This window comes from Festucalex cinctus, chromosome 1 (genome assembly GCF_051991245.1).
Source record: "Festucalex cinctus isolate MCC-2025b chromosome 1, RoL_Fcin_1.0, whole genome shotgun sequence".
NCBI lineage: Eukaryota > Metazoa > Chordata > Actinopteri > Syngnathiformes > Syngnathidae > Festucalex > Festucalex cinctus.
The window spans coordinates 4,608,745-4,626,765 of NC_135411.1; the positions used below are offsets into that span (position 1 = coordinate 4,608,745).

At 41.8% G+C, this 18,021-nt stretch overlaps 2 protein-coding genes across 2 annotated transcripts in view; both read right to left on the bottom strand.

Annotated features, from left to right (window-relative positions):
* The window catches only part of LOC144007226 (uncharacterized), a 137,783-nt gene that overhangs the window by 73,043 nt on the left and 46,719 nt on the right, over positions 1-18,021 (bottom strand). The window lies entirely within an intron of this gene.
* On the bottom strand, positions 153-17,163 carry LOC144007020 (uncharacterized). The gene is made up of 2 exons (XM_077506264.1): positions 16,730-17,163; positions 153-3,302 (listed from the first exon to the last, which is right to left on the bottom strand). Exons 1-2 carry the CDS (start codon positions 16,851-16,853, stop codon positions 1,405-1,407), a joined length of 2,022 nt encoding a protein of 673 aa, XP_077362390.1. The 5' UTR covers positions 16,854-17,163; the 3' UTR covers positions 153-1,404.

Here is an 18,021-nt window from a genome sequence, read left to right on the forward strand (position 1 = left end):
CTTTTCTGTCATATGTGTGCACGTAAGGACCCAATATTATTTGTTGAACAGTTGTGATTCTTTCATAAACAATGAATTATACAAGTTTCCTCCTGTAAACGTCATGTAACATATCATTTACACGCCTTAAGGCAAGTTGGAAAATGTCCGAAGTCCTCTTGTTTTTAACAAATTTAAATCACCATAAATCATGCTGTCCATGGAACTGAGTGATTTAAAAAAAAAAAAAAGGGGTCCTCAAAGTGGACATACCGTCCACCCACTGACGAGATGGTAGGAGCAAGATGGCCGCCCTGTGGCTTCAACGGCTTGCACGGGCGTGTAAGGGCTATCTGCTATCCAGTCATATATACAGGTCGGTGTGCTCGTGCTACTCTGTAGTGGTGCCCCCTGCAGTCTACTCTGTGTACCTCAATGGGCCAAATTTTGCATTGACTCGCGATCAGTTGCGTTATTTTTTTGACACGCTAATTTGTGCATAATTAATTAACCTAAAATAATGTGTTCAACAACAGCCTTTTAATATGTATATAAGGCAAACTACATATGAACGGACATTTACATGTACAGATGACAGATTATAGCCGTCAGTTAGAATCTGCAGCCACTTGTCAGGTTGATGTTACGTTTTCAAAACAAACTCTCTTCTGCCCTCAGTTAGCGCAACTTAGGCAGCGAGCTAAACATGTGAAAGAGTTCCAAATAAAGACACGTGGTTGCTGTAGTCGTGGCTCTTTACTTCCTTCTTTTCTATTTTGTGAAACTGCAACATACAGATTAAAACAAGTCATAAATGCTTCTGTCTACAAATAAGTGTACAGTGTGAAAAATACCATTTAACTAACACAAGTAGGCCAACAATAACTTTAGCACAGGTTAGCAGCTAACGGCTAATAACATCGAGTCAGCGCCTTTTCAAAGAAAGTTCACCACCAAGAAACCTAAAATAATCACAAACACAAATACGTCAAAGCGTTATGACTTACAGATTATGCTCTGCCAAGGCTCCGAAATAAAAAACAATGATGAGACTTGAGGAAAATCTTGCGTTTCCTCCCGTGCTGTGACTGCGTGTGCAGGTCCTCAAAAACATAGCTGCTATTTTCATTGCTTCGCCACTAGGCGGCTCCGGTTCACTTAACAAAATCAAACACATGAACACACAATGACAAGGGCGACATCTACTGGCAAAAATAGAACATAACATTTCTACAAAACAAAAATTGACTGAGCAATATGCCTCAATTTACTGTAGTTATGAGGGACAGAACAAACTCAATTTCAAAATAGGCTAAGACACAACACACGATACAAGTACACAGATCAATCATTCATTTAGCGGTAGAAATTTCTGCACCATTTTAAATGTCAATTCCTAAATGAGATCATATCAAGCTTCATTCATCAACCGCTTTTCTCACCAGCACACTTGTGCCTCTCAGCGTTGCCCTTTGTTGGGAATCTTTGACCACAAACTGAGCAAGCAAATGGTTTCTCATCAGTGTGGGTCTTTGTGTGTCTTTTTAACGTTTCATTAGCAGTAAATTTTTTACCACAAACTGAGCAAGCAAAAGGCTTCTCTCCAGTGTGGGCTCTTGTGTGGATTTTTAAGTATCCCTTGGAAGAAAAATTTTGACCACAAACCAAGCAAGCAAAGTGCTTCTCTCCCGTGTGGATTCGCGTGTGCGTTGTTAAATTTCCCTTCCTAGAGAAACTTCGACCACAAACTGAGCAAGCAAAGGGCTTCTCTCCAGTGTGGGTTCTTGTGTGTATTTTTAATTTTTCCTTTTCAGGAAATTTCTTACCACAAACCGAGCAAGCAAAGGGCTTCTCTCCAGTGTGGGTTCTTGTGTGTCTTTTTAATGTTTCCTTTTCACGAAATTTCTTACCACAAACCAAGCAAGTAAAAGGCTTCTCTCCAGTGTGGGTTCTTGTGTGTATTTTTAAGTATCCCTTGGAAGAAAAATTTTGACCACAAACCAAGCAAGCAAAGGGCTTCTCTCCAGTGTGGGTTCTTGTGTGTATTTTTAAATTTTCCTTTTCACGAAATTTCTTACCACAAACTGAGCAGGCAAAGGGCTTCTCTCCAGTGTGGGTTCTTGTGTGTCTTTTTAATTTTTCCTTTTCACAAAATTTCTTACCACAAACTGAGCAAGCAAAGGGCTTCTCTCCAGTGTGGGTTCTTGTGTGCATTTTTAATTTTTCCTTTTCAGGAAATTTCTTACCACAAACCGAGCAAGCAAAGGGCTTCTCTCCAGTGTGGGTTCTTGTGTGTATTTTTAATGTTTCCTTTTCACGAAATTTCTTACCACAAACCAAGCAAGCAAAAGGCTTCTCTCCAGTGTGGGTTCTTGTGTGTATTTTTAAGTATCCCTTGGAAGAAAAATTTTGACCACAAACCAAGCAAGCAAAGGGCTTCTCTCCAGTGTGGGTTCTTGTGTGTCTTTTTAATTTTTCCTTTTCACAAAATTTCTTACCACAAACTGAGCAGGCAAAGGGCTTCTCTCCAGTGTGGGTTCTTGTGTGTATTTTTAAGTATCCCTTGAAAGCAAAATTTTGACCACAAACCAAGCAAGCAAAAGGCTTCTCTCCAGTGTGGGTTCTTGTGTGTATTTTTAAGTATCCCTTGGAAGAAAAATTTTGACCACAAACCAAGCAAGCAAAGGGCTTCTCTCCAGTGTGGGTTCTTGTGTGTATTTTTAACGTTTCATTAGCAGTAAATTTTTTACCACAAACTGAGCAGGCAAAGGGCTTCTCTCCAGTGTGGGTTCTTGTGTGTCTTTTTAAGTGTCCCTTGCGAGCAAATTTTCGACCACAAACTGTGCAAGCAAAGGGTTTATGACCAGTGTGGCCCATCTCGTGTCTTCTCAATTGAGACTTGGAACCAAAGGTTTTTCCACACTGAGAAGATTTCCACCGTTTGCCATCAGTGTGACATGTCACATCATCTTCACACTGTTCATCGTCAGCAGTGTGAGCAGCGTGTGACGCGTCTTCACCATCTGACATAAGAGCTAACCGGCTGTCATCATTTGTCATTTGTTGTCTGCTTGGAGACTCCGCCCCTTTGTTCTCTTCATATTGACGTTCATCTTCAGTCTTCAAATGGACACCAGTCACGGGCAACTCTGTGAAGTGCTCCTCCTCTTCAATGTATGGTGGCAGCTGCTCCTCTTTTTTGATGTTGGGAGGCTGTTGCTGCTGCTCTTCTTTAACTTGCAGAGGCTCCAAGTCCTCCTCCTGTTTCACGCCAGGGAACTCTGGCTCCTGCCGCTCAGGAAAAATATATTTTTCACCGACATCTGCGAGACACAAGATACACATGGTTTGGTAAAGTTAATTTATTGTGATGTTATGTATTTTATATTGAAGTTTATCACATGGGCCACATGAGTGAATGAATAACAAATCTATACACAAGTATTATTATTTTTTTTTACTTTTAAACATTTTTTTTAAACTCAACAAGTGAGTCACATCCTTTCAGGGCAATTCCCAAATGATTCCACAAATTAACACCTAACAGATACACACCTTTGCTTAATATTTGTTCTTGTTTTTTTGTTTTGTTTTTATAGACATGTGCACCCCTTATATCATAAGGACTGTGTCTAATTTGGTGCTAATTTAAACTCAACCAAGTCATAAAATTTCATTGTATTTAATAAATAATGGATGTGTTGATTCAGTATATTTTGATTAATTAATAATTCTTATAGCTCTCTTTTGCAATTTGAATACAGAGTTGGTGTTTGTTTTATTTGCATTTGCCCAGATTTTCACACAATAGGTCAGATATTGTAAGAATAATGAACTGTATAATGTATATAATGAGTTCATGTTCAGGACATCCTTAGTTTTATAGAGTATCCCTATGATTTTTGACATTTTCCTTTTAACATTTTCTATGTGTGGCTTCCAAAATAATTTATCATCAATAACTACTACAAGGAATTTGTTTTCATACGCCCTTTCTATTTCAATTGAATTAACTTGGGCTGGGTTCAAAATATTGATATATCGATACCGTATAGATACGCCTTTTCATATCCCAATATCGATACATAAAGCCATGTATAGATATATCGACCCCGCCCCCAACACACACACACACAACACATTCAACACACACAAACAAATCCTGGAAATTTGAATCGATACCCAGCCCTAGCATTCACCATAAATTCATCCATCCATCCATCTTCCTCCGCTTATCCGAGGTCAGGTCGCGGGGAAGGCAGCTTTAGGAGGGAAACCCAGACCTCCCTCTCCCCAGCCACTTCAACCAGCTCCTCCGGCGGGATCCCAAGGCGTTCCCAGGCCAGCCGGGAGACATAGTCTCTCCAGCGTGTCCTGGGTCGTCCCCGGGGCCTCCCGCCGGTGGGACATGCCCGGAAGACCTCCCCAGGGAGGCGTCCAGGAGGCATCCGAACCAGATGCCCGAGCCACCTCAGCTGGCTCCTCTCAACGCGGAGGAGCAGCGGCTTGACTCCGAGTCCCTCCCGGATGACCGAGCTTCTCACCCTATCTCTAAGGGAGAGCCCGGACACCCTGCGGAGGAAACTCATTTCGGCCGCTTGTATCCGGGATCTCGTTCTTTTGGTCACGACCAGTGGCGCTCCTGCCATTAGGCAGATTAGGCAGATGCTAGGGGCGCTCGTGAGCAAAAGGATGACAGGGAAAGGAGAATTTATTAATTTTTTTTACTTTTATCAGTCACGTAAACGTGCGCCTTCTGTTCAAGTAAAGCATGGCTTGCCAGCCAACCACATACATCCTTTCAAATTTGGCTTTGATTGACATCTACGGCTAGCCAATGGTAATCGGGATTGGGGGGGGGGGTGACGCGCGCTCCGGAGACGCGCATTAGCCAAATCTACTTCCGCGTTCGATAGTGGTGCACGTTCGCCGGCCGGCACTGACCCAATGACTGAGCAGTGAGCAAACGCCAAACCTCGATCCAGGATGACACAGTTGACATGGTTGGGAATCCTGCGTTCACTGGTCCACTAAACAACGTTCACAAGTGAGTGGCAAACTTTTGTTTTGATTAGTCAAGCCACACAGCACGGACAAATTGTAGCAATACACAGTATGCGGTTAACAGACCCACGCAGTCACACATACACAACAAATACTTTGGAGTATAAAATTATTTATCACTAAAGCATAGTTGCAGTACAATGTAAGTTGAATCCTCTTTTCTTTTTTTTTTTATTGCCAAGTTTGTCACGGGTGAGGACTGTCACTAAGTTATAATAATAATAACAACAACAACAACAACAACAATAATAATAATAAACAGCACTTTACACATCCTAATGGATTGATATTTTTCACTGAACGCATATGTCGTTTCTGTATATGATCGACATATCTCAACTCAATCTTTTTTTTTTTTTTTTTTTTTTTTTGAAGAGCTCAGAATTGTTCATTCGGTAGTCTTACCGATTCAACGTCTTGTCATTATTGCTCTTTTTTTTTTTTTTTTTTTTTTTGTGTGTATGTGTGCGTGCGTTTGCGTGCGTTTGCGTGCGTGCGTTTGCGTGCGTGCGTTTGCGTGTGTGCGTTTGCGTGCGTTTGCGTGCGTGCGTGTGCGTACGTGCAAATACGTATAAATTTATACTCATTCATTCACCTAAAACCTTATAAATATCCCATTACCCTTCGCCTCAACCAGGTACCTCAGAATCTTGCCAGAGTCGTGAGATTTAAATGGTCAGGAGACCAGAGAAAAGGTCAGAAAAAAAAAGAAATAAAGAGAAAAGAAAGGTAAATCAAAGTGACATCCAGCACCGACCAAACACTTCCTGCCTTCCCCATGATTACAAAATCAAAGTCTTACGCCAACCCCGGAAGCCTCTAAATTCCAGCAAATTTAGCGAGATCTCAAGAGCCCAGAGGAAAAATTAAAGAGAGGAAGGAGGGAAGGATCGATAAGGCAGAGTGAGATCAATAGAAGCCAGTACATCCAATCCATCAAAGTGAAGTCCAGCACCAACAAGACCCCTCCTGCGTGGTTACAAAACCGGAGTCTTATGCCAACCCCAGAAACCTCATACTTCTAATAAATTAAGATCTCAAGTGACCAGAGGAAAAACTAAAGAGAGGAAGGAGGGAAGGATAGATAAAGCAAAGTGAGAACCACAGACACCAGCACCAACTGATTCAAGGGGCTGTGGGAGGGAGAGGGTACTTCTGTTGAGTTTCAGTAGATGCTGGTGCGACGGATCTGGCATGCATAAGGACCACCACCAAAGAAAGAAACCGTCAACCGCGGTCCAGCAAAGCGAGCACCCCACCCCCCCCCCCGGGAATCCCCAGGCCGCGGCAGCACCAAGGCCACCCCCAAGCCACCCGAGCGGACACCCGGAACACCCCCGCCCCAGCCCCGGCCCACACCCCCGAGCCCAAGGCCGCAGAACGAGGCCCAGCGGGCCCCCACAGCGCCCCACCGGTCCCCAGCCCCATCCCCCCACGACCCCCCCGCACCCCACCCAAACCCGCCATCCACCACGACCCAGGCCCCACCACCCCCGATCCCCAAACCCCCGAACACACCCCGACCCCCAGCACCCAACCCCCCACCCACCCATACCTCCACCCCCCCCCAAACAAGCCGCCCCCCCCCACGACGGCCGCCACCCCCCCCCCCGCGAACCCGGCCCCCCCGCGAGAACCCCCCCCCCCCCCCCCGGAAACCGGCACCGGGCAGCAGCGCAGAGAGGGAAGATGTGCCCACCCCACCTCCAGCCGCGCGAGATTTGCACAGCGGCGGGAGGGGGGAAGCAGAGGAGGAAGCACCAGGGGAGAAGGCGGAACACCAGAACACCGAGCCCGGTGGGGAGAGGCCCCGGTCGTCACGCCAGAGTACTAGTGACACCTAACCCTGTTACTGAGTCCGCCAGCTCGCCGACTGGCGAGCTCTACCCTTACACCGTGAATGTGGCCCCACCCAGTGTATATACAAGTGTGTGCGTGTGGTGCATTAAAATTGGGAGCAGGTGAGTCGGAGCAGAGGGAAAAAATTTCCCCTACTCCGACACACCCGTATCCCCCCCAAAAAAATGAATATGTATATGTGTGGTGCATTAAAAAAGGGAATGGAGGGACAAAGTGGTGGGGCAGGGACACAAATGGGGGGGACCACAGCGCTGCCAGGCACTGCAGTCCATCCCCTCTGATGGCTCCCCGCCCCAACTCACCCCTCCCCTTGGACGTGAGGTGCATTAAAATTGGAGGGGAGTTGAAGGGTGAAGACGGTGTTTCCACCCTTCCCCACCCCACCAAGAAATGTGTTGTGTGCCCTATGTGTATATTTACAAAGTGTATAGTGCAAGCTAGTGAAGTGAGTAAGAGGAGCGACCAGCGGGGCCTCACCCAACCCGGCGGGTGTAGGTGGCACGCCCGCCCCCCAGCACCCCCACCCCCCGCCGCCCCCCACCTCATCCACCCGGCACCACAATGGGCGGACAGCCAGCGCAGCAGGGCTACCGGACAGCCCACCGGCCACCGGAGCCCGCCCGGGGCGCCAGGAGTTAAACCGGAGTGGGGCAGGCCCCAAACCCTCGCCCGGCCCCCGGAGCCCGACGCCCGGGCCGGGGAGGGAGCCCCAGGCCCAGGGAGAGGGAGGGGGAGGGGCCGCAGGGCAGACAGGGAAGGGGGGGGGCGGGGGAAGCGGGGAGAAGACGACAAGAAGGCGAAAGGGCGGCTGCAGGGCAGGAGGCGGGGGGGGAGAGGAGGAGGGAGGGCGACAAGGGAAAAGGGACCGGGAGGCAGAGGAGGATGGGCGGGAGGAGGCGAGGAGGGAGAGGCGACGGGGGGGAGGAAGGGGGAGGGGAGAGGGAACCACGGGGCACACCGGAGGCCCACCCACCCCGAACCGCGCCGCCGGGCACGGAGCAGCGGACCGCGCCGGGACGGCACCGCCCCGGGCACCAGGGGAAGCACCCCAACACCGCACCCCACAGGGGGCCCAGGGAGCGGCCAAGACGCAACCGCCACCGAGTAGACAACGGGGGTGGGGGGGGGGGGGGGGGGGGGGGGCAGAACAACCCCCGCCCGACCACAGGGGACGGCGTCAAGAAAATTGACTAATTAGCATGCAGTAACACCAAGTGTTGATGCTTAGTGCCCACTAGAAATAGATCTTAAGGAGTTATTGAGTATAGTGTCGTATAGTGTGGTATGCTCGAGCCCACTAGCAGCAACTAGGTTCCTGACTATATAAAAATAAAAACAATCAGATACAAAATACCAAATACAGGAGCAGCGAAAACAGAAGTTGTAACGATGTGGTGGCTCTCGTTAACAGGCAGAATCTTGGCAGGATTAAGTTGCCAAATTGAGATTAAAATATTCTATGTACATAGACCATATTTGTTTAAATCTTGATACTTGATTTTTATTTAAGGCAGAGATTTTTTCCATTGAGATATAATTTATTAGTAAGTTTAACCAGTGGTCGATATTTAGAGATTGTTTATTTTTCCAATTGACAAGGATTATTTTTTTAGCAATAGTAAGGGCTATGAATATAGATTGAGATTGTTTACATGGTAGCTCAGTTATTGTTAAGTCACCTAGTAAACACAATCTTGGAGATAAAGGAAGCCTACAGTTTAATATATCAGCGAGCTTTTCCAAGATTTTAGTCCAGAAATGCAGCACTGGAGTACATGACCATAAAGCATGAAGATAAGTATCGGCAGTGTTTTGTGAGCACTGGAGACAAATGTCGGAGTCAGAGAGTCCCATTTTTTTCATCATATATTGTGTAATATATGTTCTATGAAGTATCTTATATTGGATAAGTTGCAAATTTGTCTGTTTGGTCATTTTAAATAAATTTTCACAGATTTGGGTCCAAAAGTCTGGTTCCGGAACTATAGACAAGTCTTTTTCCCATTTTAAAGTCGGTAAATACGTTTTATTTGTGTATAAAAATAACTTATATATTTTTGATATTTTCTTTATTGTTGTTGGAGAAAGCTTTATAATATCTTTAGCTAAGACAGGCAGTTGGAGCGTATCCTGAAGTGTTGGGATTTGTTTCTTAACCATATTTTTAACTTGCAGATAATGTAAGAAATTTCCCTTTTTTATTTCATATTTCTGGACCAAGTTTGTATACGATATAAACTTATTATCTGAGAAAAGATGATGAAGGTGTGTAATTCCTTTCTGCTCCCATAGGCTTAAATGGAACGACTGATTATTAAGTTGAAAGTCGGGGTTATGCCAAATGGGAGAGAGCCCACAGGGCGCCAATTGGGAGTTTGTAATTTCTAATGCCTTCCACCAGGCAGTCAGGGTGGCGGCTATCATTGGGTTTTTAAAACAATTATGTCGTCTTATTGATTTTGTAATAAAGAGTAAATCTGACAGTCTAAGATTATTACAATCCTTCTGCTCCAATTCCAACCAACAGTTAGTATCTCTGTTGGGTTGTGTCCATAGCACAAGATATTGTAGTTGATTAGCTAAATAATAGTACATAAAGTTTGGTGCCTCTAAACCTCCTTTAGATTTACTTTCCTGAAGAGTAGATAGACTAATTTTGGCTTTTTTTTTATTCCAATAGAATTTTATGATAGCAGAGTCCAGCGATTGGAACCAGTTAGACGTAGGTTTAAATGGAATCATTGAAAATAAATAATTAATCTTTGGTAAAACTTTCATTTTTATAGTAGCTATCCGTCCTATTAAAGAGATCGGAAGATTATTCCAGCGCTCCAGGTCACTACGGATACTATCCAATAATGGTGAAAAATTTAAAGAAGTTAATTCAGTTAACTTAGGTGAAATTTTAACACCTAAGTATTTTAAATTACCTGTAGGAAAGGAGTAGTGTGGATCCTGACTTGTAGGATTCCATGAATTTTCTGTAATAGGTAATAATGTTGATTTTGTCCAGTTAATAGAGTAATCTGATAAGTGAGAGAATTTAGTTATTAATTTAAATGCTTCCCCTAGCGAGATAGCAGGTTCTTCTAAATAGAGTAATATATCATCGGCATATAGATTAATTTTATGTTCTATTGTCCCGGAGTGGATTCCTTGGATCCGTCCATCCTGACGTATAGCTAATGCAAGCGGCTCAATAAATATAGCAAATAATAAAGGAGAAATTGGGCACCCTTGTCTTGTTCCCCTTTGTAAAGTAAAACTCTGTGATGTAATCCCATTAGTAGTAACTGTAGCTTTAGGAGAATCATATAATATTGAGACCCATTGAATGAATGACTCCCCGAAGCCGAATTTATTTAAGACAGCAAAGAGGAAGGACCAGTTAACTTTATCGAATGCTTTTTCTGCATCCAGCGAAATAACAACTGCCTTTTTATCATACCGCTGTGACATACTAATCAAGTTAAAGAGTCTCCTAATATTATTAGTAGAATGACGACCTTTAATAAAACCTGTTTGATCACTATGAATAATTGTCGAGATTACCGTCTCTAATCGAGATGCCAAGGCCTTAGCGATAATTTTAATATCGGTATTAATTAGTGATATCGGTCGGTAACTTGACGGGAGGGTAGGGTCTTTTTCTGGCTTTAATAAAAGTTTAATTGCTGCTATATTCATATCTTGACGTATATCACCTTTACTTTTAATTTCAGTTACTACTCTTAGAAATAATGGAGCAAACATTAACCAGAAATGTTTAAAAAATATAGCCGGAAAGCCGTCTGGACCAGGTGCTCTGCCATTAGGCATACTGTCTAAAGCACGATACAACTCATCTATAGTAAGCGGGGTATCGAGAATATCTTTATGTTCAATAGATAACTGAGGTATATTTAAGCTGTTTAGGAATTCCTCAATATATTCAGGGTTAGGTCTATTAATTTCTGTGTATAGATTTCGATAATAGTTATAAAAAATATGGTTAATTTCTTCTGGTGATTGTGTGCATTCACCATTTATATCTTTAATAGCCGTTATAAGAGATTTTTCCCGATTCCGTTGAAGTTGATTTGCCAGGAATTTACCTGATTTATTATTATGTTCAAAATTATTATATCTCAACTGTTGTATTATAAACTCTGTCTTTTTAGATAACATGTTATCTAACTGTATTTTTATATTCTGTAGTTCTATCCATATTTGATTATTTGGGTTTAATACATATTCATCCGTTAGTTGTTTAATTTTATCTTCCAGGTATTTTTCTAATTTTTGATCCTGTTTCTTTTTATAAGTTGAATATGATATAATTTTCCCTCTAATTACCGCTTTCCCTGCTTCCCAGAGAAGAGATGGAGATATATTTGGAGAGTCATTTATTTCCAAAAAATCTGCCCACTCCCTTCTAATAATTTTATCAAACTCTACGTCTTTCAGTAATGAGATGTTAAAACGCCATATCGGGGGAGGTTTAAAGGTAGAGTCAATTTGTAGAGTGAGGGAGACTGGTGCATGATCACTTATAATTATAGAATGTATTTTTATAGCAGTTTTATCAACAATAGAATTATTTGTAAGGAAAAAATCAATTCTTGAGAATGATCGGTGCACAGCAGAGAAGAAAGTAAATTCCTTCTTAGTTGGGTTTTGAAGTCTCCAGCCATCGCTGAGGCCAAAATCCTCCATATATTCATCTATTACTTTAGCGGATCGTAATCGCCTTGTATATATCGTATTATTAGAACGATCTATTAACGGGTTCAAGACCGTGTTAAAATCACCTCCAATAATAATAGTAGAATTTGTTGCTAAATCGAGTAACCGAGAGAAAAATTCATGGAAAAAATCAGGGTCATCATTATTTGGGGCATATAAATTACCAATTGTATATACTTTATTAAATATAGTTACCTGGATAATAATATATCGGCCCTCTAAATCTGTTACTATATTATTTAGAGTAAAGAATAAATTCTTATGTATAAGTATAGAGACACCTCTTTGTCTACTATTATAGGAGGCAGAGTAAACTTGACTAAAATTTTTATCTATAAATAATTTTTCTTCTGATTTTTGTAAGTGGGTTTCTTGTAGGAGACAAATATCTGCCTTAAATTTTGAGAGATGGTCTAAAATTTTTATTCTTTTTGCCTGGGAGCGAGCGCCACACACATTCCAGGAGACCAGAACTAATTTCTGCATACAAGCAATATAGACTCAGTCTTATGTATACATCTATATAAGCTGCTTATTAATATTAACATATTGTAGGATAGCAAAAGAGTAATTAGGCAATTTATATAATTTATATAAAGAGAGAGATAGCAAGTAGATAAGTATAATAGTGAAGAAACGTGGGGGGAAGTGAGTGTGAAGGAAATCTGTGGGGGATTCAACATAACAATACACCAGTAAATGGTGACCTAAGCGAGATTATTATTATTATTATTAATTTATTTTTTTAAGAATATATTTCTATATTATTATTATTATTATTATTATTATTATTATTATTACTATATAGCCTATGCATAATATAAATTCATATTCTATTTCGTAACCCATTATCCATACATATACATACATATACATATACATATATATACATATATACACATATACATACACATACATATACATATACATACGTCAAATAATCACACAATGCTCGGCTCTACCAATTGTCAGTTAGAACAGCCAAGGGGTCGAGGTTGGGTTTCGGAATAGCTGGCCGTCGATATATAATTTATCAACGACCATCGAAGTCCGTTTACCCTCCTGCCTATTTTGTTTCATTATAGGAAACAGTACTTTTCGCCGCTCGTTTATCTCTCTTGGGAATTGATCATTCATCCCGAAAGATGTCCCTTTGAGCTCCCGTCCTTTACTTTTTACCAATTCTTTATGTTTAAAATGTTCGAACTTAGCAATAATAGGACGGGGCTTATTGCCCTTACGAGCTCCGAGCCGGTGTACACGGTAAAAAGAGATATTATTTACCGTCTCCTGTGGGATCTTTAGCGATGATGTCATGAATTTTTTTATCTCACCCTCTGGATTATCTGGAGAATTTTCGGATATACCTGAGAATATTAGATTTTCCCGCATACTACGGGATTGAACATCTAAGACCGTTTCCTTTAGCATTTTATTTTCCTTTTTAATCGTCTCCAACTCGGCTGTGACAGCGACGAGAGAGGAGCGTAGCTCGGAGTTATCGCATTGGAGATCGCTTACCTGTTGGCTAACGAATTCCAAACTTGCCTTTAATTCTTTGACGTCCTCGCGGATAAGACAGAGGACGTCAAGTTTTTTATTTATGGAATCCAGCATACTCACCGATACGTCGGCGGTTGCTAAATCGTCCGTGTCTGTTGACGAGTCATTTTTCCTTTTTTTTTTCGAAGGATTATCCCGACTAGCCGCCGGCTCATCCATCGCGCAGCTATAAAAATGATCGTCAATAATACGTTCGAGGTCGTCCACACTGGATAATATTTCCGATCTTTCTTAGAAAAGAAAAAAATCGAATTTATCTAATCATTAAATTCGGGTTTAATTAGAAATATAAAGCTAATTCTATTTTAGCAGCAGAGCGCCGCCATGTTAGATTTTCCCAGTCTCGCTACCGGTCACGCGATAGTCACAGCATCTCGCGATGGGAAATGTAGTTCCTGGCGACTCAATCTTTTTTATCAAGCACTTTACAACATCCATTGCTGCATACAAAGTGCATGGGATAGAAATCAGTCTCGTAGTGGACACAAGTGAAAGAAAATAACACAAAATAAAATTAATTATAGTAAATATAAGTAGGTAAGTATAAAAGCAAAAAAAAATAAAAAATATATATAAGATGTAGGGAAGTGAATAAGTAAATATAACTATAAAAAAAATAACACAAATTACAGAAGGCACCATAAAACACTGAAATGATGCGAAGTTTCATGCTGAGTCAAAGACCAAAGAATAAAGATGTCTGGCAAAAATGATCCGAAATTTTATCCATATCGTACAGCCCTAAATCCAAAAAGCAAATGAAGGCAACTGCTAGCTAATCTCAGATAGAAGGGGCTGGGTCACAGTCATTCCGCCGCTTTTGCAGTTGTCACAATGCCACTGTTCAACCTGAACAACATTAGATTTAGGTTGATGAAGTGTGCTCCCCCAAAAAAGGTAATGTCCCCCCTGCACTCTCTTTCTGGTGACAGGTCTGGCTCTTTAGTTAAGAAAATGAAATGAAAATGCGAGTAAGCTGTCCTGGCTCAAACCTTCAAAAAAAAAAAAAAAAAAAAAAAAAAAACTGATCACGGCCAGATTCTCAGGTGGATGTGCAGGGTGATACAGCACGGACGTCATAAATTAACTGGGCTGCTCATGCTGTAGTGAAAAGTGAAGCTGGCGGCGGCCATCTTGTGTTGCCAAACCTACAGTAAGTTGACTTTTCAGCAGCATTTTTTCCACGTTATTTTCTTCCTCTACAGCGAAAATACCACAGTGACGTACGGTTCTACCATTAAGTATAAAATAACTGTGGGAAATGCTCTAAATGTAAATATTTTGTGGTTGGTCTAATAATTTGAGTAGGGGTCGTGTTTGTGTTTGGTCTAATAAGTTGTGCACGCTCTGGGAGGGGGGGGCACTACCAGAAATCCTGCCGAGGGTACCAAGTTGCTTAGGAACGCCACTGGTCACGACACACAGCTCGTGACCATAAGTGAGGGTCGGAACGTAGGTCGACTGGTAAATCGAGAGCTTCTCCTTTTGGCTCAGCTCTTTCGTCACCACGACGGACCAATACAGAGTCCGCATTACTGCAGACGCTGCACCGATCCACCTGTCGATCTCCCGTTCCATCATGCCCTCACTCGTGAACAAGACCCCAAGATACTTGAACTCCTCCACTTGGGGGAGGATCTCATCCCCGACCCGGAGAGGACACGCCACCCTTTTCCGATTGAGGACCATGGTCTCGGATTTGGAGGTGCGGATCCTCATCCCAACCGCTTCACACTCGGCTGCGAACCGCTCCAGTGAGAGTTGGAGATCCCAGCCTGAAGAAGCCAACAGCACCACATCATCTGCAAAGAGCAGAGATGCAATGCTGAGGCCACCAAACCGGAACCCCTCGACGCCTCGGCTGCGCCTAGAAATTCTGTCCATAAAAATTATGAACAGAATCGGTGACAAAGGGCAACCTTGGCGGAGTCCAACCCTCACTGGAAACGAATCCGACTTACTGCCGGCAATGCAGACTAAACAGGGATCGAACCGCCCGTATCAGGGGGCCCGGTACCCCGTACTCCCGAAGCACCCCCCACAGGACTCCCCGAGTGACACGGTCGAACGCCTTCTCCAAATCCACAAAACACATGTGGACTGGTTGAGCGAACTCCCACGCACTCTCAAGGATCCTGCTGAGGGTGTAGAGCTGGTCCACTGTTCCACGGCCAGGACGAAAACCGCACCGCTCCTCCTGAATCCGAGATTCGACTTCCCGAGGGACCCTCCTCTCCAGCACCCCTGAATAGACCTTACCAGGGAGGTTGAGGAGTGTGATCCCTCTATAGTTGGAACACACCCTCCGGTCCCCCTTCTTAAAAAGGGGGACCACCACCCCGGTCTGCCAATCCAGAGGCACTGTTTTCACCATAATTTATATTAGAATATTAGAGATGAAAACACAAATTTCAGAAAACGGGTTGCTCATTGGTTGAATTGATTTTTGATTAGTAAAAGTTAACATTTGCCTCGAAAAAAAAAAAAAAGGCTACTGGGAATATATAGAAATATGGTTGACGTATTGTAACTTGTTCAACCATTTTTCATTGTGCAAAAAAATAAATATGCAAAAAAAACAATGCAAAAATGTTGCGGAGTCAAGGTGTGAGACGAGGGTTAACACAGCATACATTTTGATCAACATGACATCAGCAACTAATATTGGAGGCAACAAGAGAAAATTGTACATATTCAAAAAAGACCTCCGCTTATTTTTAACAATTTTTTTTCTCATTATCTGTAAATTTCAGCTTCTTAGCTCAATAGGTTCCAGGCCATGTGACCTATTGACCCCAACCAATGCTGCATCATAGTGCCATGTCTGATAGATGATGCCCACCTTTTATATTTATTTTTTTTTCATTTTAGACTTCCACTTATTTTCTGCTTAATAGCTTCTAGGTCATATGACCTATTGACCCCAAATTAGTTCTGCCTCAAAGTGGCATGTCTGCTCGATGACACACACCTATTTTTTTCTCAATTTCAACATTTCCTTCATTTTAAATTACCGTTGACTTAATATTGTACATATCAATGTTATTGCTCAATATCACCCCACAAGAGTGCATTCCCAGTGAAATTTGAATTGGTACTGTTATGGTGAAACAGCTTTTAAACTGTTAATAATAATAATAATAATAATAATAATAATAATAATAAAACCAAGCATACTTTAAACTGCGTTTGAATTCAATTTTATTTTTGAAAACCGATCTTTTATTTTGAAAACCCAATGTTGTTCTCGGTCACATTCTCCGCGCCAGCGTCTCTTCGAGCACACTACCGTAAATCCTAGAAAAGGGCGAACAGAAAAAATGAAGTGCGGCTGACTTGACCGCGTAAAAAGAAAAGGCGGCTAGCTTTGCCTCAGTTGTAGCTCTGCTAAATCCAATTCTCATCGACTGAGAAATGTACCAAACCGACTGAAGAAAAAAACTAACTGTGTATCGTAACAAAGTGACCCGGTGAAGAGTCCTTACAGAAATAAAAACGTACATATGGTTGAAAAGTGTCGATGAAACAAGTGACAAACCTGCTCTGTTCAACACAACTCGAGGCTGCTTGTAAACGGCGTCCAGCAGTTGACGTTGTCGCTCGTTGTCCTCCTGTGCTCCACAAAGCTCCTCTTCGTACTTGACTTTCGCCATTGTGAACATCTTCACACGATATTCACGACACTTTACGCTCACGATTGACGTCTGCTGAGCCAATTTGTCGATAGCAAACGCGTCTCGTTTTTTGGCGCCTAGCAAGCTAAGCTAAACTAAGCTAAGCTAAGGCAAAATAAAGAGGGCCGAGAGATACGATTGAACCAGACACGAAACGTAGCAATTATGTTTGACTTCAATAAAGTAGTGACGGGGCAAAGTGTCGATGTGTCAGTTCGTTCCGTACGAATTCGTGTTGAATTATTTGTATAGTGAAGCCGAGCGTAAACGCGTCGTGCCTGGAATGGAGTCGCTCTTCTGCTACCACGTGAAATCTACGGCAATCACAGTTGGACAAATCTCATGTCACGAAAATGTTAATATTTAATTTTACTTAAAAAAATAATTTAAAAAAGAGCTCATAAAATTATACGTTTAATTCTAGATTCATTTGGATAAGAAAAATAAATAGACCTTTAAACTGCACTGGACGAATAAGAAGAAACAAGTTTACTTCCTGTACATACGAGTAGCCCAGTTTAGTTTTTATTTTTTTTAAATCTCTATTCACTCAATCAGTATACAAACTATTGGGGGGGAAATAATACAATCATTGTATACACTATAAACAATTAGAACATAGAACACGCCAGGAAAGTTAAAACATACAAAAGCTAAACCAAATAAAATCAATAGTATAACTGAAAGAAAAGAAAATAGTTTGATACAAAATCATATAAATAAATTATAAGTTTGCAATAGTTATATGTTTTTACAGCTTTTGGACACAGACAACCAGACAATGACAAAAAATAATTTCTCATGGATACAAAAAAAAATCAATAAAGGATTGTTTCTTATGTGTAAATTTAGACTTATGAATGTAAAACTTCGCTAGAATAATCATAAGATTTATCAAATGAAACTGTGTATCGACATTATTATCAAATTCAAATATACCAAAATAAGACATGCTTCCAAAGTAAGGAGAAATCTGGATAAATGTGGATTAGAATGAATTGTGATAATGTACCCCAGAATTATTAGTAGCACAGTTTTTTTAAAACATCCTTGCTGTTTTACCTCAGACTGTAAATCTGTAAATCCACCCAAGAGTCTCTGGTCTTTTTTTTTTTTTTTTTTTTTTTTTTTTTTAAGATTTGAGCCAGGAAAAGTT